Source organism: Chiloscyllium plagiosum, chromosome 16, assembly GCF_004010195.1.
Source record: "Chiloscyllium plagiosum isolate BGI_BamShark_2017 chromosome 16, ASM401019v2, whole genome shotgun sequence".
Lineage (NCBI taxonomy): Eukaryota > Metazoa > Chordata > Chondrichthyes > Orectolobiformes > Hemiscylliidae > Chiloscyllium > Chiloscyllium plagiosum.
The window spans coordinates 2,655,232-2,678,945 of record NC_057725.1 but is presented as its reverse complement, the minus strand read 5'-3'; the positions used below and the strand labels follow the sequence as shown (position 1 = coordinate 2,678,945).

Here is a 23,714-nt window from a genome sequence, read left to right as displayed (position 1 = left end):
CAGTCGCCGCAGTAAGGTTAAATTTGAGTGGATGTTGCCTCGGAATGGGGTGGCTTTATCAGCTCCCTTGCCCTTCCCAACCCACACCCGTCCCCCACCCCCCGGATTTGGCCTCTCTCGTTCCTCCTTTGATCTTCCCAGCCGCAGCTGCTCTGCATAACAACAACTCAAAGGCGATTGCGTCACTTGTGGGCAAGTTATAGTTAAAGTTTTTTTCCCTGAACTAGAGCCTCCAGAGGCAGCAGCATCCCTGCTTTAGTCAATGCAATAAGGAGAGAGAGAGAGAGAAGCGCCCTAGCAATGGAACATCAGCTGCTATGCTGCGAAGGAGAGACCATTAGAAGAGCTTATAACGACCCCAATCTCATCAATGATCGGGTCCTGCAGACTATGCTCAGAAGCGAGGAGAACTGCCTGCCCTCTCTCACCTATTTCAAGTGTGTCCAGAAAGACATTGCGCCTTCCATGAGAAAGATTGTTGCAACTTGGATGCTGGAGGTTTGTTCACAGAATCTTATACAGAACGGAGATGTCTCTCCCTCTCCTAGTGCAATAACTGTGTGTATCGAGCTGTGTGCACGAGTTGACGTTTGTAGTCTGCAGGACTTTATTGCAGCTCCGATCTGTCCCAGGGATTTTTTTCCCCCCAAAGTTTAAACTTGCAAGCTGGCTGCACAACTGTTGGGATTTGTCACGGAGATCCTGTAAACTCCAGCTTTCGCCCCCGCATCCTCACCACCCGCGTCTCTTTGCTTTCCATCTGAGTGGGATTATTGATGTAATGTTTTAAATGCAGTTCCTTTTACCCCCCCCCCCCCACCTCTCTCTCTCTCTCTCTCTCCTTTTGCCCCCTGAACCCGCCCTCCTTTGCTGTATGCCCACAAACAGGACCCCACTTACCCCGACCGTGAGCTGGGTACGGGGCACTGAGGTGAGGTGATGTTTTGGAAAGGCCGGTCTATTGAGGAGGGGGGAGGCTGCTAGGGTAAAGGATAAACGCTCTCAATGCCCCCATCTCAGTCACCCACCCCCTCTGCACCCCCTCACTGCCCCTCGCCCCTGGCTCCTGGGGCTCAGAAATTAATTTTAACCCCAAAATAAGATTGTACACGTATGCAGTTCAATGCGTGCCAGTATTCAACGCCATCTTTGTTCAGAACAGCCCTTTTCAACCCCCTCCCCTCCCCAAACCTCTCTCCAGGGCATGGGGGATGTGGAGGGGGCTTTTTACCCCCTTTGGGATGGTTGCTAAGCCCGGGGTGGTGGGGAAATGCTGCTGAATTTCCGGGTGTGAAACTGACAGAGGGTCCATGCAAGCTCTCAGAGAGAGAGAGAGGGGAAGGGGGTCAGCGAAAACCCTGTGTCTCTGAGCCCTCTCGGGGAGAAAGGTTTCGAATTGAGGGGCAAAAGGGGTCTTGGGGGTCAGGGGAAGGAGCGCGGCGCTAAGTTGAGAGCCCGCTGCACATTTTCATGCAGTTTCTGCGCCGTTTCGCCGCCGCTGAGTATTTTAAATCATTTTTTGAAGGAGAGCAGCGGCTGCTTTCTGATGTGGGCGCAGTTCGTAGCTTTCCTCCGGTGGGGACTCACATTTCACTCCCTTTGGCGACTTCGACCACCTGGAAATGCCCCCAGCATTGGCCGGTTCGAAAGAGCGCCGCTTGCGCCGGATTTTCGACCCCTTTTGGGCGCCCGGGCTAATTTTTAAATATTTTTAAATATTTTTTGAAAAGATGACGACGCGAAAATTCAAGCTGCTTTGGGAAAGGGGAGAGAGAGAGAGACAGGAGGAGGGGAGTCTGTCTCTGCAGCTCAGTCCAAATTCCTGGGTCGGAGAAAAGGGTTACAAAGAGGAAATGGGAAGGGGGGGAATGATTTTGTTTTGGGGGAACGGGGTGTGGAATAATCGCCCCAGGTTCCCTCAAGTTTCACATCAAGTTTTTGTGTTTGCAAGCGAATTTTCCACTTGTGCTGTTGCCTCCTGTAGGTTTGCGAGGAGCAGAAATGCGAGGAGGAAGTGTTCCCGATGGCGATGAACTATTTGGACAGATACCTGTCGGTTGAATTGACCAAGAAAACCCACTTGCAATTATTGGGAGCCACTTGCATGTTCCTGGCCTCGAAAATGAAGGAAACGATTCCGTTAACAGCGGAAAAACTCTGCATTTACACCGACAACTCTATTCGGCCCGAGGAGTTACTGGTAACCCCCCCGTTACATTTGAGTCAGCCAGACAATGTGCAAACATTGACATCAAGTTCCCATATTTCAGTAGCATTGAGCGCAACTCAATTTGCAAATCTCTTCCTCAAGTTAATTAGGACCAATGTTTCGCACCTATCCCCCACCTCCAAAGAACAAGCTTCCACTTTCCATTATCAAGCCCCTTCAGTTTGGGACCTCCCTCCCCAAATAATTTTCTCATTCAGCACAACCCAAACCAAACCCACAATTATTTCCACTTTCCTTCAAGTAGCCGGAGAACAATGTAACTTAGAATCTCGGACATTGTCACTGATTTTAGGGATTGGGGGATTTTGTGCTTGTAGGTTCTCACTGTCCCAGATTTCTGCCGTCGAACACTGAACGGCTCTGGGGTTTTACAGAGGGCATCTTAACTTGTCCATCGCTGGATTTGCAGGAGTTGAACTTAATATTTTCGCCCCACTGCCCTTGTTTCTTGCATTTCCATCTGAGGTGGATGGTATTTCTAAGCTGGTGGCGCCCTCTGTTGAGATCAGCAGCCTCACCCTGCTGAGACCCTGAACAGCGTCTTGTCGATTCGATATCAGATCAAGAGCAGATTAATGGTATTTATTTTTTTAAAATGTATTCCACATGTCATAATTGCACACAACAAAACCCTTCTCTTTACTTGAAGTTCAAAATTTACAACATTGCTGAAGACTTACAGCCCATGTTCCAGCCTGTGTTTTTTTTAAACTTTGGAATACAATGCGGAAACTCATTAAGATATTTATTTTCCATCAATGTGTTTTACGAGATATGCCATTGGCATGTAAAATACACATTCTCTCAATGGAAACAGTTCCCAGCCCAGTTTGGTCGTTTGTTTAAAGTATAATCTTTCAGTTTCTGCTGCAGGGCCGGCACAGCCCAAATCTGTATGTTTCTGTTTCAGAAAATGGAGCTGCTTGTTCTCAACAAGCTGAAGTGGGATCTAGCCTCTGTGACCCCCCACGATTTCATTGAACACTTCCTCAACAAGCTGCCCATTCCCAAGGACAGCAAGCAGATCATTCGCAAACATGCGCAGACGTTTGTGGCTCTATGTGCTACAGGTACGGAGTCTGCACTCAAAACAACTGTCATGTGGGGTGGGGGAGGGGGGTGCAGGGGGCACTGCAGATCATATTTCTGAATGGTAGGGGCCAGGCATTTCAATTGAGCACTCGAGAGGCTGAATGCATTTCTTCAGCTTTGTGTAAATTTGCATTTAACACACTATTTACGCTAATGCGAGAAAGATGAGGTGTGCTACCAACATAATAGGAGCTGAGAGATAAGATTCCCTATCCCTGATTACGTGGATATGCAAAATAAAACTTAACGCAAGGACCAGGGGCTAACGCAGTGTGGGGAAGCAGTTGGCATCCAGTTGAATGATTTTTAAATGTTTTTCAGTTTGATAGTTTTTGCTGGTCACATATGCTGCATTTTCTCTGATAAGAGTGTTTCTACAATATTGAAAACTCAAGTCAGGAATGTTCTGGATGTTCTGCTTCTGTATTAGGCGCCAGGAAAGTTGAGTTGAGCTTCCTCACTGACTATTTCCCGGTGTTAAGCAGTACATTTTTCAACCATCTGAACTTGGCTTTACCAATAACTGGAAGCTAATACAGTGTGTAGTTGTTAGTCAGAGTTTGGTCAGGATTGTGAGGAAGTCAAACTTCTCTAATTGTTAAAAATCACACAACACCAGGTTGTAGTCCAACAGGTTTGTTTGGAAGCACTAGTGGACTATAACCTGGTGTTGTGATTTTTTTTAACTTTGTCCACCCCAGTCCAATGCCAGCACCTCCAAATCTTCTCTAAATGTGGCATAGAGTATTATTTGGGGACTGTTAACTGCAGGTCCTGACTTGTGGGTATTGCAGGTGGAGTCATCTAAAATTTAAACAAGACAGCTTACACCTGAACTCTGTCTCTCCATAAAGAGCCATGTGCACTTTCAATGTTGTGTTCCATTCTAACCACCAGGATGCTAGAATAAGTCAGAGCAAGCCAATGATTTTCCCACCAATATTCCTGTCTCCATGCCTTCCCCACTCATGAATGCACATACCTCTTGTCGTAATACAGACCCACAGACATCCCACACCTTTTCACTTCTCACTGTGCATGTTGTAAATGTAGATTTTTGGAGATTGGTTGCTCGCCCTTAAGAGGCACCGCTACGAACCTTACTGCTTAGCCGTATGTTTGCAGCAGAAGTTGCTGGAAAGTATTTGGGAATGAAGAACACTGGTCATTTTAAAAGAAAGTTTATTTAATACTTTGCTTGCCAAGCATGGTGTGTTTGGGCTCTTTCGAAGTATGCTGCTTGAGAGAAGCTAAGTTTGCATGCTGGAATTAAACCTGGGATCTGTCTGGCTTTTATGGCCAGAATTCTAACTGGAGAAACAGATGGAACCTCCGGGAAAATCCCAAATTGTTGTGTTCTCCTACTCAGACTACACCGTGGGTGACTCGCTTGATGTTGTCAAGCTTGCCCTCTAGTGGAGCTTTTCTTTAACTACAAATAGAGACCAGACATAAACATTGATTTTTGGGCTGTACTGTACTTGCATTTCATAATTCACTTCACTGCCACCTTTTTCTTAATCCTGTCATGTGATTGCACATTGAGGAATCTACACTGAGCTTATAACTGGCAATATTGTGCTGCAGAGATAATGTCCCTGTCTCTGAGCCAGGCTGCCTAGCTTCAAGTCCTACCTGCTCCAGAGGTGCATCACAGCATACCTGAATAGGTTAGTTCAAAATATCTATAACTAGATTCATAACAGCCATTGTTAGCTGGTGAATGATAAGGCTTGGCATTCTCCAGTCTGCTGATACTGGTGCAGAATGGCCAGTGTACTCTGGTATACAGGAGTGAGTGCAACTCAGGCAGGTGTGTAAGTGAGGACATCTAAAGGCAAAAAATAGACAGTTATTTAATATTTAACACATTTTAATAACAGAATGCATCATTCATTTGAAGTTGCCTGACCTTTATCGAAGCAACATGGTTTTGGTTTGATTACAGCACCACCAGATAAGCTAAAGGAATTAGTCTTTATTTGTTTTTAAAATAATACTGGACAAACTAAGATTTGCAAAGTTTGTCACATTTTTCGGTTAGGGAACACGTTACAGGTTTGAAATTTGGCTTAAGGAAATTATCGAAGCTATGAGAGTGTGGTGTGATACATCAGCTGTTGAAGTTAATGGATAAGCTGACGGGGAAGTGTTTGGGTTTGGGGGAGCTGATGAGTGGGGACGTTGGGGGGGGGGAGTGGAAAGAAGGTAGTTGTCTTGTTTGGTGGATCCCAGAAAACATTGGCCTCCTCATTAAGTTTGAGGATGATGAAGTTTTCCTGAATGTGTACTCCCCGTTGCTCTGAGAGTTACAATGCTGGAGCAAATTGAGAGAGTTCAAAGGTTGTGCAATGCTGACATTCCAGTACTTTGATCGATGGCTCCAGTTTCTTTTTTTCCGGGGGGAGGGTATAGTTGATGGGTGAAAATAGACCAGCCTAAGGCCTGAAACGCAACATGTGCCCATGGCAATTGACAGACGTATAAATGGAGCACTGAAGTAATTATCCATTACAAAAGCTTGAGCTGGGACTCCAGAGATGGTTGGGGTGGGGGGGTGCGGTGGTTGGAAGGGATGATTTAAAAGACTTTTAATGGAAGGGATTACATTCAAGGTGATGTTGAGCAGAATTCCTTTTGTGCAGTCTCTGAATTGTCTGTTTTAATAGAGTTGGATTTTCCTAAAGACCTTCTTTTGTACTGCGGTAGGTCACAAAAAATAACTAGTGTTGTTTGAAGTTAACACATAATTGTCAGTAATGAATGGATCTTGGCATGGACAAGTGATGCTGGGACAAATGTTCAAGTTACCAAAATTTAAAATGGCATTCATAATAGATAAAGAATTCACAACCGGGCTGGTACAAGTTGCATATTTCTAATAATTATGTAGTTTAAAATATGGCTACTTGATATTAATGACACAAACTTGAAACAACTGCACCTCCACTGTTCTCTGTACCACTTCAAGAATGTGACTTGTTGGGACCTGTCAAATCTCAGCAAGTGGATTCAGTGAGCAGTTTTGATTTGCCTGAATGAAAGGATTTCATTCATGGCCCCCAGCCCTCGGTTTTGATGGTGTTGCTTCATGCAGAGTTGAAGGAGTGGCTCGTCCTGTTTGGGTTCTTCCCCTCCCACCCCCACCCCCACCCCTCCTTTTTCTTTCTGTTCTTTTTCAGAAAGAGACTTGGAAGATTTAGCCTCCTTTGTCTTTGTCCTGGGGGTGGTTGGGGGGGGGGGGGGAATGCAGTGTTGGCTTTCTTCCTACAACACTGAAATTGTTTATTCCTTTCGGATGAAGTCTCAAGATAGGCCGGGAGGAATGTCTGTTTGAGTTGGTTTTGGAGTTGGCGGGGTGGTGGGGGTGGGGGAAGGTTGGGAGCATTGAGGAAGCAGGGGCCGGCCTCTTCCCGCCCCCATTCCAACCCCCCCCCCCCTTTTGTCCGCATGTCAAGTCCAATTCATCTTTGCTGTGTGGAGCGCTCTCCCTCCGCGCTGCCTCGATCACACACGCTGAGCTGATGGGAGGTCAACAATGATGCAACACTCTTCACTCTGGGACACCCAATTACAAGGCACAGGCACTCCTCATTAATATGCTAAAATTGCTGGCCTCTGGTACAAATAATTCCTTGTTATATGTGACAAAAGGGCAGGCCATGTTGTTTGTCTGGAGCAGTCGCGAGTATAAAAGTGGACACAGAAATATCATTTAGGTTTTGACTGTCACTGTTGTGCCTCCATAGGCACTGAGTGAAGTCAGGTAGCAGTACTGAGGTTTGCTCCCTCCCAAATCCTGATCTCTCCCGGCAGATGGCACACCTCTGAGTCATGGTGACTCAGAGCACAAAAGAGCCATGGCAGTGGTCTCGAGTGTGGACCTACAGCAGAGCTGTCTGGCACCAGTCTTGCCCTGCTGTCAGCATGGTGTCAGATCGGAGGCTCACAGAGTGCCTGCCAAGTCCTGGAGGTTTCCGTCACTTAGTTCTGCCACATCTCACTGAGCATCAGTCACTGCAATGGGAGGGCAGCCAGGGCATTGCTCACGGACTGCACACCCAAACCGCAAAGGGTCTGTCACAATTTGCCCCCAGTGGGCAATTTCTCCTCAGTGCCAAGTGTAAGATTCCTGCTGGTTTTCTCTTTTGTAGATGTCAAGTTTATATCGAACCCACCATCGATGATTGCAGCTGGCAGTTTGGCTGCAGCCGTTCATGGCCTCCACCTGGGCGATAGCGACAGCTTTCTTTCCTATCAGTCTCTCACAGACTTCCTATCACAAATCATCAAGTGTGACCCGGTAAGTGTTCCCAGTTTCAGCATGTGGTGTATGCCTTTTCTGTTATTAATAAACAGCCAAAAAATGTGTAAAATTGGTAATAGGATTTGAGAGAGATTTGGATAAATAATTGCAGGGTTAAAAGAAATAGTGAGGATGTGAGAAAGCTAGGGTGTGCGACTCAGCTTGTCCAATAGGGCTAGATCAACAAGTTGGGCTGAATGGTCGCCTATGCTTTTACATTTCAAAGAGAAATTCAGTCCACTGCCCCAAATCATAAATCCAAAAGCAGACCATTCAGCCCATCAAATCCACACTTCTGAAGAGCATCCCACCTAGACCCACCACATCTCTGTATTTCCCATGGCTAATCCACCTAGCCTGAGTGCTATGAATAATTTGGCATGGCCAATCCACCCTAACTTGCACATCTTTGGATTGTGGAGAGATAACCAGAACACCCAGACTAAGTCCATGCAGAGATGAGGCAAATGTGCAGCACTCCACAGTGTCGCCCAAAGTGGGAATTGAACCCAGGTCCCTTGTACTGTGAGGCAGCAGTGCTTACCACTGAGCCACCATGTGTTCCTATTGTATGTATTTTTCCTTTAGTTATCATTGTCCCTGCTTAATTGTTTTCAAGTTTAGTGTTTGATGAGTTCAATGGGTGTGTGCTCTGTTGTTCTCTGCACAATCATCCAGCAAATGCCTTCCCATAATATGTACTGAAAAATGTGTTGCTGGAAAAGCGCAGCAGGTCAGGCAGCATTCAAGGAGCAGGAGAATCGACGTTTTGGGCATAGGCCCTTCGGGCTTATGCCTGAATCTTCGGGCTTATGCCCGAAACGTTGATTGTCCTGCAGGTCAGGCAGCATTCAAGGAGCAGGAGAATCGACGTTTTGGGCATAGGCCCTTCTTCGGGCTTATGCCTGAATCTTCGGGCTTATGCCCGAAACGTTGATTGTCCTGCTCCTTGGATGCTGCCTGACCTGCTGTGCTTTTCCAGCAACACATTTTTAAACTCTGATCTCCAGCATCTGCAGCCCTCACTTTCTCCCATGATATGTAACCATCGTGAAGATCTTTCTTCTTGCCCTGCCTTGTTGAAAACCATAGAGGTTTATAAAATGAAAGATTATTGTTAATGTAAAAATTGCTTTCCTTCCCCATCTGCATGGTGACTGATGCAGGGCACAGTCCCACTGCTGCCAAGATGCCTGGGCAGTGAATGCTGATAATCTGAGCACTTCACATAGGAAAGCTGAAATACTGTCAGCAACTAAACTTTGCTAAATGGTTAGTGGCTGAGGGGACAGGAGAAAATGGACTGTCTGATGCACTTACCCCTGCCAGCACAGTGCCTGTCACTCCCTTATCAATGCCTTTAGGACTGATTTAAAGAATCGCCCATGTGACTCCAAGCAACAGGAAACTCTTTCGACTGGATGTCGATGAATAAAGGTGTATAATATGTAGTTAGATTTATTTGTAGCTGCAGTGTGAAATACTGCAATTGAGACAAGTATACTTAAATGTGACATTGCTGGGGTTCCTTTTCAATCAAAAATTAATAAAGCTCAGGGTGTGAAATGCCCTGATCGGGAGCCCCAGGATAAAAAGAATTTGAATGGTTTAGCAATAATAGCCATGTTATGTACTTGTAACTCTTCTGCATTCAAGAGTACAATAGCTGTGTGATGTGTGACTCATTAGTGGCCATTCAGCAATTAATAGTGTATCAGTAAAGACAGGCAGAGGGTTAAGCTTAAAAGGAAATGGCTCATAAGAAATGTGATAAATGGGCCTCATGGTGTTTGTGACCTTTATGTGTGGCCTGTAACCTGATGCCTTTTCATGTCAAGTGGAGCCAATCTCTCTCTTGTTCAGGTTTCCTAATGATCTGAGTCCAGTTTTATTGCACCTTGCACCTATGCAGCAAAATTCACTGGCTGACCAGTCTGATGGGGACATTCTCTTTGTTTGAAGCAGATATTTGACTGATTTATGCTGCGGCTTTCCTTCTGCCTAGCTGGACAGCAGGAGATGTGCCTCAGTCAGAATTGGACTATAAAGCAGTCAGGGATCAATTGGCTGAGGAAGACAGGGATTCTTTTGAGCAAGTGGAGGGGAAATGCTAATGTGTGGCTCGGTGACGTATGATCTCTGACGCGGAGATGTGCTTTTTCTTGTCCATTGTAATGCAGCAGCCCAGCATTATGTTAGGTCAAGGGTTCTGCGGCAGAACTAACTTTAGCAGGACCAACACGATGTACCTAAAAGCAAAGGTCTTTAAAATATTGCTGGAAAACACAGCATCCAAGAATGTTGCACCAGGAAAGGATGTGTATGCTTCTGCTGAGTTTATATGCGAGACAGTACCCAATATTGATTTATACAATGTATTGAACTAATTTAAGACGAGTGCTACACTTCACCATGCCTCTTTTCAAGAATAAACCCCATTAAGTTTTCGTAGCAAAAGGCGGAAGAAACAAGATATTTTGAACTGTTGTTTATAATTGATTTGTTTTACTTGCAGTTGGTTATAAATATGAGCCAAACACACTCTCTAGCCCAATGGTTGGCAAATGTAGTGGCTTGACTACTTTGCTGCTGTATTTATTGTCAGAAACCTGTCGCAGGCAATTTCTGTCAGGGGTCTGTGAACGTGATAGCAACGTGAAGTTTGGACCAAAGATACAGTAACCCTGATCTTCTTTCAGGCATGCAGTTTCATTGTTCATAGCATTGGTACAGTGCAGAAGGAGGCCATTTGGCTCATCACGTCTTCACCAGCTCTCCAAATGTGCATCTTAGTGCCATTCTCCTACCCTTCAGCTCCAACCCTGTGTGTTGATTTTATTTAAATAATGGCCCAATTCCATCTTAAATGCTTTAATGGAACCTGTGTCCACTAATTTCCAGGCAGTGCTTTCCACACCTTAACTACTTGCTGGGTGAGAGAGTTTTTTCTCACATCGCATCTGCTTCTCTTTTTCAGATTACTCCAGAGGTCGGACCTCCCATTCTAGATTCTTACACAGTTTCTCTCTGCCTACTTTTTGTGATTGTGAAAATCTCTATCAAATCTCCTCCTCTCCAAGAAAAACTACCCCAACTCTTCCAACTGGTTTTTATCACTGATACTTCTCAACCTGGACCTATTCTTGGAAACTGCTTCTGTGCTCTCTTCAATGCATTCACATCCTTCCTATAATGTAGCATCTAGAACAATGCATAGTACTCAAGGGGAAGTGTAACAAATGTTTCACGCAATTTTAAGATCAACTCCTTTCTCTTGTTCCAAAGCCCTGCCAATAAAACCAAGGGTACTGTGTCCTGTCACCTTCAACAGTCTGTGTGCATAGAACATTACAGATGAGAATTGATTTATAATTTTAACTTGATGACCCAGCAGGAAGCCCTCTAGTGCACCTGACCTGACCTTTGCTTGCTATTTATATTTAACAAGAGTATTGTTCGGTAAGAAAGGTGATCAGAGTGATCCCTGTTGATTTCTCTGCAGGGTAGCTTGGTATGAGATTCGCCTGGAGTTTCCCCTTGTATCTTCAGTAATTCACATTGTAAATAACCAAGTTCCAGTTGTAAATTTAGTGCCAAAGTCTTGGTAATGACATTTGGGATGTACGTTCATGGTTACTGTTAATGGTGTTTCCATCAAATGGAGATTTAATTGGAATTTGATAGAATTTTAACTGATTGGCTGTCTGTAATGAAACATATGAAAGAGAGATTACCTTGACTTCCCAATACCTCTTTAAAGTTAGGGTGTACTTTATAGGCACATACCTCATTGAAGAAAAAGCTGAGAGCTTAGAGTACTGGTGTTGGCTCCATCTCATTAGTAATGGGTCTAATTTCCTGTTTTCCCTTTGATCACCAGTAATTGAAACCCAAATTAAAATAATTGGGACGCTTGGGCAGTCTTATATTTTTCAGAAAGTACCCTTGGCCCCATTGTGTGAGTGCTGTGAATTTGTTAGGTCTGATCAAGTTTCCACTATCCTAATTGTTTTTGGCTTAATCTTTTGAACTACCCATACACCTTCGATTCGGCATCTGTTATTCCAGGGAGAATCGAGACCTGAGAACACTCAAAAGCAAATGTGATCCTTCATTTGGCAATCTGGACTCCCTCATCGGCGCTATCCTCCCTCCCCAACCCACATCCCACTTAACATCCTGTGTTCCCACCAACACACTCCCCACGCCAACCATTCCAAAAAGAGACAGACAGAACTGCTTCAAGTAAAAGATCACAAGAAACTTGTTTATAAAACTGGAATGGATGTTCTAGTTGAGTCCTGTTCACTATAAGTGCAACTCTTTTATTCAGATATAACAGAAAGGGTGAGAAGCTCTCTTTTAGGATTTTTGAGTCCATTTTACATTTCCCAAGGAATGAAGGAGGGCACTGAATACCAAAGTTTAGCAGGAGGATATAGGCAGTGGTAGCAAGTCTCATTGTGTTCAGATTGTGAACTTGTGGCATTGAAGTTGTCACTGAATGCAATACTGACTGATGAGCACATTCCTGATGAAGGCTTATGCCCGAAACATCGATTCTCCTGCTCTTCAGATGCTGCCTGACCAGCTGTGCTTTTCCAGCACCACACTCTTCGTCTGAGGGAAAAAGAGACTTGATTGTTTAGCTCTAGTGGTGTCTAGCCTCTCCTTATGTCACTGAGGGAAGGGGGGTGCAGGTCAGTGATGGGGAGAGGGGCACAATTCCATTTCCCTTGGGGGAAGTGATGGTGAGCAAATGTCAGAAATATGAGGGTTGCTGCAACAATAAACAACAAGGTCATGGAAAGACATTCCGAGCAATGAATTGATCATTTAAATGAGCAATTAATAGAAATGACCCTCAGAGTACCAAGCAACAGAGCTTAATATTGAAGCTAATTTATTTTTTCTTGCCTTTTTCATTAATAAGCAGAGCTAGTGTGGGGGAGAGAGAGAGAGAGAGAGAGAGAAAGAATCAGCCCTAACTCTGGCTCACCGAGGAATGGAGTGGCACCCTGGGCCAAGTGAGGGAGTGAGGCTTAACCCTAACTGTGACCTTGGGTCACTACTGGTGAGGCTCAGTCTGGAGGTTAGCGGACTTTCACCACCTCCTCTCAGAGCAGCCTTACCCTCTGACATGCTGGTCTAACCATGGTCCACAAGATATAGGAGCAGAATTAGGTCCTTCGGCCCTTTGAGTCTGTTCTGCCATTCAATCATGACTAATGTTTCTCAACTCCATTCTCCTGCATTCTCCCCGTAACCATGGATTCCCTTATCTATCAAGAACCTATCTATCTTTGACTTAACAACGCTCAGTGACTTTATCCAGCCCTCTCAGTATTCTGTACACTTCAATAACATTCCCCTGATCCTCTCTGGATTATTCTTGTAAACCTCCTCTGGACCTCCTCCACGTCCAATACATCCTTCCTTAGATATGGGATCCAATAATGCTCATAATATTCCAAATACAGTCTGACTTGAGCCTCATACAGCCTCAGCAGTACATTTCTGCTCCTGTATTCTGGCTCTTTTGAAATGAATACTAACATTGCATTTGCTTTCCTAACTGCCAACTGAACCTGCTGTTAACCTTAAAAGAATCCTGACCTCGTAATTGGTGGAACAGCACACCGCATGGATACAGTCCACAGGGGCTTTGGAGGATAGGAATGGTCATGGGGAGGGTTTGGGGATGGGACTCTGGCTGGGGAGGAGGGGGAAGGAGATGAGAAGTCCCACCACAGGGACTTCAAGTCCCTATGTGTTTCAGATTGCTAAAGCCTTTCCCTGTTTAGAAAACAGTCATTGCTACTATTCCGAAGTGCATGACCTCACAATTTCTCCCATTGTATTCCACCTGCCATTTCTTTGCCCAGTTTCCAAGCCTGCCTAAGTCCTTCTACACCCTCCCCGTTTCCTCAACAATACCTGTCCCACAACAATACAATCTTTGTGTCATCTGCAAACATAGCAACAATTCTCTCAGTACCTTCCTAATCATCATTAACGTATAACGTGAATAGTTGTGGTCCCAATACTGACCCCTGCGGAGCTCCACTGGTCACCAGCTGCCATCCTGAAAAAGACCTCTTTATCCCCCTTTCTGCCAGTCAGCCAATCCTCTATCCATGCTAGTACCTTACCTCTAACATCATAGGCTCTTATTTAGCAGCTTCTTGTGCAGCGCTTTGTCAAAGGAGTTCTGGAAATTCAAAACGATCATGTCAGCTGGCTGTCCCTTGTCAAACTTGCTCGTTACCTCAGTCAGTTCCCAGTTCTCCTCTGTCATCTGGCGTCATTGCCTCTTCTCTGTGTGGGACTTCTCATCTCCTTCCCCCTCCTGCCCAGCCAGAGTCCAATCCCCAAACCCTCCCTGTGTCCATTGCTATCCTCCAAACCCCCTGTGGACTGTATCCATGTAGTGTGCTGTTCCACCAATCACAGGCTGGTTCTCTGCCACTCGGACTGCTGATATGCTCACTTGTACTGGCCTCTGAATGGTGGAGTGGGTCCTTGCAAAACCTTCCACTTATATTCACGGATTTTTGAGATTTCAGCCTCAAATAAAAGATTCAAAAACAATAAACTTGCACTTTTATTTTCCACTGATCCTTCCTGTGTAAGGTTGTGTAATTACTAATTACGGGGACCCTTCAAATGAGCTGTAAATTTGTGATAATTAAATGAAGAATTTGGAATGAACTTCCTTATACCAGAGAGTGGCGAGATGTAAAGCAGACATGAGACTGTATGAGTTGTTTTTCCAGGGCTTTGTGAGATTAGTAACTGGGAGATCAGGCACCCTCGATCTATTTAAACTTATTTTCCTGCAGAGGTAGTGATTTGTCTGCCATTGACATGCAGCCCCAGTCTTGTGAGTTGCTTGAATGTTGACTGTGGGAGTGGAAATTGTCCGAATTAAACCTTCCTCTGCCTGACACCTGAGATTTGTCTCAGCCATTCATGGCTTTTGTCTTTGCCATTCCAGAATATGATACCTGAGACCACCAACGGCATCATTTTCTCTGTCGTGATTTGAATTCGGCAAACGAGAGCTACATTTTAGGAAAACGTACCTGGGCTGTTTCCCACAATTCAAACTGTGCCATCTCCCTTGGAGTACTCAAGTGATTAGATGGTTGCAATTTTGCAGCTTTAAATCATGACAGCTCTTTGTTCAGGTCCTACACGGATAAGGCATGGGAGCAGAAATTAGGCAGTTCAGTCCATCCAGACTGCTCTGCCACTCCGTCAATGTGACACACTTCTCAATCTCATTCTCCCGCTTTCTCCCCATAACCTTTCATCCCCTTCATATTCGAGAACCTATCTATCTCAGTCATAAATATACTCAGTGAAGATGTTTTAATGCTGACAGATGCTTAGAGACGTGAGTGGAGCAGAAATACTCAGTGTAGACCAGTTGGGGATAAAATGGCTTGTCTCTGCTATAAATTTAATTATTGTTACAACAGACAAGTTTAAAGGGTTAATCTGTCAGGAAAACATTCTTGCATTTTCTTTATCCCGTATATACTATGCAAGAAAAGTATGTCATCATTCTGGTGTTATGTTCACAGAATCCCTATAGTGCGGGAAGAGGCCATTTGGCCCCCAAGTCTGCACTGACCCTCCAAAGAGCATCCCACCCCAGAGCCAACCCAATATCCTATTTCCCCATGGCTAATTCACCCTAACCTCATCTTTGTGACATGTTGCTTACTCCTTTTTAATTTCTAGGTTGGTAGGTGTGAAAACAGAATTAAAATGGTTCTTTCAATGACAATGTGGGGCAGGAGATCTTGGTCCATTTCTGCATTGATCCACTCTTACCTTTCGTTATATTAGCTGACCTAATGCTCCATATATGAGCTACGAGGGGGTAAAGTTCATTGTCCAAAAGATTAAGATGTTCACAAGTTTATTTCTTTGTCGGTGCCACTGGACTGTCTAATTATGTTTTCTCTGCATGGGTACCAGAGGTCCGTGTGCAACAGCGACTTTCAGAACTGGAAGACAATGCTGAGAATTGTCTGATCACAGCCACTGTGCAGCCTAGAAGGAGCATTAGTCAATGCAGGGCTGACCTCTCGTTATGTAGGTGATGGGGAGAGAACCAGCGTGGTGATAGTTAAATCAAGTGTTTGGAAAAAGCTTCTTATTCCCAGAGAGTCGGGAGAATGTGGAACTCACTACCACCAGCTGTGGTTGAGGCACGCAGCATAGACACATTTAAGGCAAACCTCAATAGAACGTATTAGGGAGAAAGGAGAATGGTATATGGGATTGACTGAAGAGCACTGGAGGAGGCGTCTGGTGTGGCCTAGTTGGTGTATTTCTGTGCCATGCCATCTGTGTAATCCTCACAGGATTATTGAATTTATTGAACGGGCCGATGGAGCTTTCTAATAAAGTGAACCACATGGGGTTAACTGTGCACCATCAATATATACAGAGAAACTTCAATTATCCAAGGGACATGAGAGGGCAGTATTTCAATCGGTCAGTCGAATTCCGGATAATCAAATGCCAGATAATATTGTTTAGCGACCGGGACCTTGCAATCTTGCTGGATAATCCAATATTTGGATAATCGAATGCTGGATAGCTGAGGTTCCTCTGTACTTCCACTCTAAGATTTTGGGTGGGGACATAATTAGAATTAGAATTAGTTTTATTGTCACATGTATTTGGGTACAGGGATACAGGTGCACAGTGAAAAGTGAACAAAGTCACAATTTCCAACATCACCTTAGGTACAAAGCTGCCCAGGTAAAAAAATCCTTAGGTAAAAATTAGAAACATAAAGCTAAAAGTTCAGCATTGCTGTCTTTCTAAAGCAGAGAAAGAGAGGAAAAACATAAAGGCAAATGGAGCAGACGGCTCCTGCGCCGGTCCTGCCCTCTGGGCCGGGGGCCTCCCGCGCCGGTCCTGCCCTCTGAGCCGGGGACAAATGGTGGGTGTGACACATCGTCCAATGTCCTACATGAAAGTGCATCGTCTGGAAGCCAGAGCTGCTGACACCATTGGAGAGCTGGAAGATGGCATCAGTCAATGTCTTCAGGGAAAAAGGGCACAAAGAGTTTAGAAAATACAATGAAGCCTTAATTTCGGGGTAGTGCATATTTCCCAGAAACTCTCCTTCATTGCGCTACTTGTGTTAATTCTCAGTTCTGCTCTGTTTGGACCATCAGTAGCATAAAGATTAGCCATCGTTGAGAAAGGAGAATCCAGAATAGCACAAATACAGTCACTTTATAAGCTTCTTTCAGCTGGTAACACGTGCTTTCTGCAGGAAGGTTGGAGCCTAAAGACTTGCTCCCAGGAACCGAGTATCAGTTCTTGTCTGGCAGTGTTGTTCTTGGTAATGTCCTTCCTCATGACATCAAACAATTCCAAGTCAGTGGGGAAGATCCCATGACAGTTGTGGGAAAGAGTTTATATTCTTTTAGATCAGCGTTCTTCCCTCAGCCAACATCACTTAAAACCAATTAACTAACGCAGTCAAGTTGACGGCAGTTTCTGGGATTATTGTGCTGGGTGCAGAAAAGCTGGCTTATTGCCTGTATTTCAGAAATAATACTTTGTGAAAGGTTTTGAGTTGTGCAAGTCTTTGCAAATAAGCAAATGATTGAGGTGAGAGGATAAAAAGCAATGGTTAATGTTTTCCTTTTTCTGACTCTTTCCCGTCCTTCACCTCCCCCCGCCCCCAAACACCCCCGGCCCCATGGTTGGTTTGTTATCAAGTGTCTGCTGCTTTAGTTCATTTACCATTATTTTGCAAGTGTCCAGAAGGTGCACTGTGTAGTTCTTTCAAACAGAATCTGAGGTTGTTTTGAACAAATCAGTGCTATCAGACCAAATGTCATAGGCCCTAGGTGTATTCATTTTGCAGCTTCACAGAACTGTTTGATGTTGGACTCGAGCTCATTTTATGTGCAGTTGTCAGGAGATAGCATCAGCAGTGTTAGGGAAATGGTGAGGAAGTTAATGGACAGGCATTCTTTTGTCACTCTGACTGAATAAGCTCTGGGAAAGGTTTAAAGCAATAACTGAGGTGACCTCTGTCCTTTTTAAGCCTGTAGTCCCTGACACAACATGATTAACGATGACATGTCTGTACTGGCAGTAAAGCCACACTATAACTGAAGTAACTTTGATTTGTACAGTTTGCACTAATATTAGTAACAATAATGTCAGCCTTGACTTTCAATGTGATACATGATTATAGTAAGATTTGTAGTTTGGAATAATTTAATTTGATGATTCTTATTGACAAAATGAATTTACGATTTATAAAATTCTGAAGTTACCTTTCTGGTGCTTTTGGGGCACAAAGTAAGGAGACAAAATTGCACGCATACACAGAAGTTGCTGGAAAAGCTCAGCACGTCTGGCAGCATGTGTGAAGAGAAATCAGAGTTAACGTTTTGGATCCGGTGACTGAGTTCTGAGAAAGTGTCACCGGACCCAAAACGTTAACTCTGATTTCTCTTCACAGATGCTGCCAGACGTGCTGAGCTTTTCCAGCAACCTCTGTTTTTGTTTCTGATTTACAGCATCTGCAGTTCTTTTTGGTTTTTAGACAAAATTGCACATTAAGCATTCTAGCTGAAGGGTGTAACGAGAGACAATGACACTGCTGCAGACCCATTTTTTTTCCAAAAAATGTCATTGGTTTCCAGTCATGCAGATCATAACAGGAGGCACTAATTTATCATTTAAAGAGTGCTTTGACTGCAGGGGTTGACAGACCAGAGGTCAAAGAAAATGACAGGCAAAGGTCACATCATGATAAGCCTACAAAAAAAAATGCTAAACCAGAAAGATTAATGAATTTTCAAACACATAGAAGCAAACATTTGTGTTTTCATGTGATTTCTGGACAGCACTCTACCCACAAATCACACTGTTTTCCATCAACATTGATTGTTATACCAGAAGCAGTCTACAACATTAAATGCAGCAGAAAAGTATAATTATATTCATATATTTTATCATTGCATCTGGAGGATTCCTGTTGCTGAATGCGCAGAATGTGACAACAGTAGAAATATTAATTGGCAAGAGGGAATCCAGTTCTGCAATTTTGAGATCCTGAGATCTTTGACATTCTCCAATTCTACACATGGTGGAGTCCAGTGTCCACTCAAATTGTCCCTGGTCATAAGTGGACCTTTGGACTTGTGGAAGCAGAATATGGGGTCTGGATGGACTGTCTAATGAGGAGATGCTTTTGGGCTTGTACTGTCTGGAGTTTGGCAACTTTGTACAAAGTTCTTAGGGGACATGACAGTTTGGTTGGGAAAGTCTAGGGCAGAAAGCATAGTTTCAGAATAAGGGCTCACCCATTTAAGACAACTGATGAGGAAGAACATCTTCTCTGAGGATGTAGTGAATCTATGAATTCTTTACTGCAGAGGGCTGTCGAGGCTGGGTCATTAAATATATTCAAGCTTGAGGTAGATTTTTCATTGTTAAGGGATTTGAGATTATGGGGAAAAGGCAGGAAAGTGGAGTTGAGGATTATCAGACACAATCTCATTGAATGGGTGAGCAGACTGAATGGGCTACTTCTGCACATACATCTTATGTTTTATAGTATCCAAGGCCTGAGTCTGTTTAAGTGCTTCATCAATGGCCTTCCCTCCAATTTGAGACCATGCGTAGGAGTGCCAATTATCATGTGTGAACACCTCAAGCAGTTAGCGAGGGGCTCCCGTGACGTAGTGATGGTAGTGTTTCTACAACTGGCCCAGAACATCCAGGCTGCACCTACCAGAGATCTATCCGGTTCTGCATATCCCCAGTTGTCCTTAATTTTGAATATTAAGCTCCCTGGGCGTTAGCTGTTGAATTTATTTCTAAAACATTCATCTGCCTGTTCCCCTTTTTTAATGTGCTCCTTTAGAGCTATTCATTGATAAAGCTATCACGTTTCACTGAGGCATCCGAATGTACCTTGACGTGAAATGCTGCTTTGCTAATTCTGTGAACTGTTTTTCAGTGTTAAAACCTCAACACAGTTTTAACTTTCTCTCTCTATTCCCAATCCCTTTCCTGTTTGTCTTCACACAGGATTGCTTACGGGCCTGTCAAGAACAGATTGAGTCACTTCTTGAAACAAGTCTACGCCAGGTACAACACAACAGCATATCCTCGGAAACAAAGACTGTTGAGGATGAGCTAGATGTCTCCTGCACACCGACTGATGTGCGAGATGTGAACCTATGATAATTGACAAGAATGGTCACTGGCAACTTGCAAGGAAATGCTCGCTATATATAAATAAATATATATTAAAAAAAACACCATGACCTCCCCTCCAATATCTCCAACACATTTATAAAAAGAAGGGAACTGCTTCCTTTTGTGTTTCAGTGCTCGTGTCCCTTCACCATGCATTTTAAATATGAACTAGTCTAAAACTGATTGTTTTAATGAACAGGAAAGAGAAGGCTTTTGCATAGTCAAGCATGTGTTAGCTACAAAATACATGCAGATTATATGAGACTTTAATGGAAATGCATTTTTCAATTCAAAAACCATGTTCATGCTTCTAAATTTATAATAGAGAGTAGAAAATGTCGTTAGGGGAGGTAATAGATTTGATTTTGAATATGAATGAACCATTTTTAATGTAGAAGAGGGTTTTAGGTAGTAATGATTTAATCTTTTTTCTATTTTAAAAAAAAAGGAAAAAGTGAGTAAAAAATGCATAGCTTTGACTGCAATTTAAGCTTTTCTATACCTGCTTGCATATGTGTCTAGTCACTTTATAATCGGTTTGTCCAGATGTTTATGTGATTTCTTAGTGGTTATCCTCTTCACCTTATAAATGGTTGATGTAACCCATTGGTGTATTTTAGTTATCAGCATTATTATTTGTATTCTTTGGAAACTGTGGATAAGGCTTGCTGGGTGCTTGCTTATTATTGCTCATGCAGGTTCATTTTACTACTCGTGGCTAAATACCTAATTATACACACACAAACTTACTAATGATATAATACCTTTTTAAAAAGTCTGTGTCTTTTAATTTTATTTTTTTGCCAGAAGAGACCTATGTAAATATAATGTTGGCTAGAGTCGACCCGTTCTGGCCAATCAGTAACAGGTTAAATCCACGGCCTGTGGTGATTTTTTTTTTTCTCTTCTCAAACCATTCCATTTCAAAGCACTTTCGGTCAGTAGATTTTTTTAAAATTCTTTGTGTGGAAATTTAAAGAAAAGTTTAAAAACAAAATGGAATGGTTTAGAAATATTAAGTGCTTGTGTTTGCAAAACAAGTTATTTCGATTATGGTGTTTGAGAGGGAATTGGAACTTGGATTGTGACATTCCAGTGAATGATAACTACATTCCAAACAAAATACTGCCGGCATCACCCACCATTTTTTTTTTTATTGAAAGAACAGTGTTTAGAAATCTTTCATGTGCCAACTAATTTATAAATGGGGCCTGTGTAGACGTATTCTTCAGGTTTTATCAGCACGTGTAGAATGTAACCATGTTGTTCCGGAAGCTTGATTATCCACAACTAAAGAAAATGCTTCATGTAATTTATTTATAAGGTAATGTAGATCTATTTATTGTCAGTCTGAAGTACAAGAAGCTTCCAGTAGAGATACATCAGAATTCAGGTGTTTTGTGTCGCAAATATAGGATCTTAGTCCTTATACAAAGATGTCTCGTTCCTTCTCCACGCAGTAAATTTAAGATGTTTTAAAATTGAAATGATACTTGAATGCCGTACAGTATCTTTTAGAATAATAAAGTCCTCTGAACAAGAATTTCTGTGCGATTTGAGGGAGCATTCACTATTGGTAGATTTACTGCTATGGATGATCTTTGGTCTAAGATTTTGTTTTCGGCACCTGTGTGTGATGGAAAATTCTGATTCCTGGCCAGATATATGACCTAGCAATGATCACGAGGAGTGAGAGTGAACTCAGATGGAAGTGGGCTATGGCTAATGTTGCAAATGGGAAATAATTAACTTTGAAAGCAGCTTGTGTTTCTTTCTTTTAATGGAATTGAGTTTTTCTGAGCTTAGAAGGATATATTGGCATAGCTAACACCCCCGACCTTACCCCTCAGTCAACAGTGATGATATGAATTCTGTCTGGAGGTGAAATTACGTCCAGCATTAAAGCTGCAGTTGGCAGTCAGATTAAGCTTGATATCTTCACTTGGCACAGGTAGGTGGGGTTGATGTTTTCTTGCGCATGTTCTTTTTTATTTTTTTTCTCTTGTGCTGCGCTCGAACTTTCGAGTATTCATGATTAAAACCGGCTGGGAAAGAAATTTTGTGCTGCCTTTTCTGGAGAAACTGGCCACAGTCTTTTGACACCAGTATTTTCCCCCCTCGTTTCTCGATTGAGGACTATGGTTCAATGGACATTTGAGACAATGTTGGTGCTTCTTGACGGCTAGTTTCAGATAGGTGAGATGAGACAGGAAACCTGAAAAAGCTGCTGCTATTACATGCCCAACGTTCAGAGTGCTGTTGGATTGGATTCATTATCATTTCTGTAAATATCTTTCTTTAAAGTTCAGGCCCCATTTATATACCTTTTATATATTTTCCCTTTCACCACCATAAACATGAAACACCATAGTTTTTATTTTAGTACAATTAGTCTTCTTGGAGAAGAAAAATAATTAGTTGTCCCTTTTTTTAAATTTTCCCCCCCAGCTTTTAGGTGTTGATAGAAAATTTGCACATCTTGGTATGTACTGATGCTAGAAAGTAGTCGAGGGGAGGAGGAGAAACTATACTCAGATTGAAGTTGTGGTGTGAGGAGAATGTGATGGGAGAGATGTTTTGTGTGATACTGCCGTCTATGGTGTTGATTGTAAGATATGGAGTGGACACTCCTTTTTGAGCTGCTATGGATAAGTTCCCAGCTTGGTTTAAAATTAACAATTTTTTTGCTTTTTCTCTTTTTTTAAAAAAAAAGTTTTTTTTTCTTTGTCATTGTGTTTTGCTGCTATTTTATGGATCAGTTTTTATTACAATGCCATATACTGCCATGTTATAGGTTTTAATTTTCTCATAGAAAATTATGATATTGACATCAGTCTTTGTAGATTTTTTCATTAATGTGATCAGTTCTTAATGTGATTACTGCTCTATTCCAAAAAAAGGTTCCTGTTCACATTACCTCAAACTACAGATAACCAGATTTTTTTTCTTTAAACACCAGGTTTTTGTTTCATGTATTGCCTCATAGTCCAGTTTTACTGTAAACTGAAATGCATTGTACATTTATCTGAAAGGGTTCTGTAGGGAAATCCTACAGGTTCCAAGAGGTCTGATGTATACTGTCTGAATTTCAGGAACATTTGCTTACCTCAAATCATTTCTGCATGTGGATCTCTCTTCTTCTGAACCTTCCATTATGTAACCACAATGCTGCACAGACAACGGAAGTTGGTTGTACAAGGTTGTGTACCGAAAAGGCAGTGTACTGTATTTTTATATTAAAGAAGATAATCTGTACTGAAAGTCCAAAGGCTGAAATCGGGATTTCATGTACCGACAAAGATGTCTGTTTTTTTTTAAATCAATGTTTCACATATTTCAGATGGTCACAATCTATATAAAGCATTCAATTACAAATTTGTACTTTTATATTTTACAAAATGTCACTGTTCATGGTCTGAAATGCACATTTTCACAAACAGACCTGTACTAGACAAGTTTCCAACGAAGTAAACTAGAAATAAAAATGTTTTGAAAACCTTTGTGATTGTGCTTTTTGTCTTTTTTTTTAATCGTTGTCCTTTGGACATTTTTTTGCAGGTTGCAATCCAATGACAGATTAACTTGCATTCACATTGAATCTTTTTACTTCCTTTGGTATGTTCCAAAGTGCATCACAGCCTTTGAATGAGCTGTTTCTCTTTTCTGGGAGAAATTCACACAAGTCTATAACCAGGTATCTCCTAAACAAATTCCTTTTTGAGGCTTATGCTTTTCTCAAGAGAGAGATCATATGATACTGCAATCTGAAAGCATCTTTTAATGAATTGAGGTTGTGACTGATGCTGCAATTCCTGTAGGTCACAGTAG

The 23,714-nt window shown here is 42.7% G+C and overlaps 1 protein-coding gene across 2 annotated transcripts; it reads left to right on the top strand.

Moving 5' to 3' along the window:
• The first annotated feature begins 212 nt into the window (after window positions 1-212).
• On the top strand, window positions 213-23,386 carry ccnd1 (cyclin D1). Of its 2 annotated transcripts, none has more exons than XM_043705350.1 (5): window positions 213-498; window positions 1,985-2,200; window positions 3,141-3,300; window positions 7,477-7,625; window positions 10,606-10,939. In XM_043705350.1, the coding sequence occupies exons 1-5, from the start codon at window positions 301-303 to the stop codon at window positions 10,819-10,821; spliced, it is 939 nt and encodes a 312-aa protein (XP_043561285.1). In that variant the 5' UTR covers window positions 213-300; the 3' UTR covers window positions 10,822-10,939. The 2 variants fall into 2 exon arrangements, with proteins under 2 accessions (XP_043561285.1, XP_043561286.1); XM_043705351.1 differs by lacking the exon at window positions 10,606-10,939 and adding an exon at window positions 19,716-23,386 and having other exon boundaries at window positions 218-498.
• Window positions 23,387-23,714: the final 328 nt, after the last annotated feature.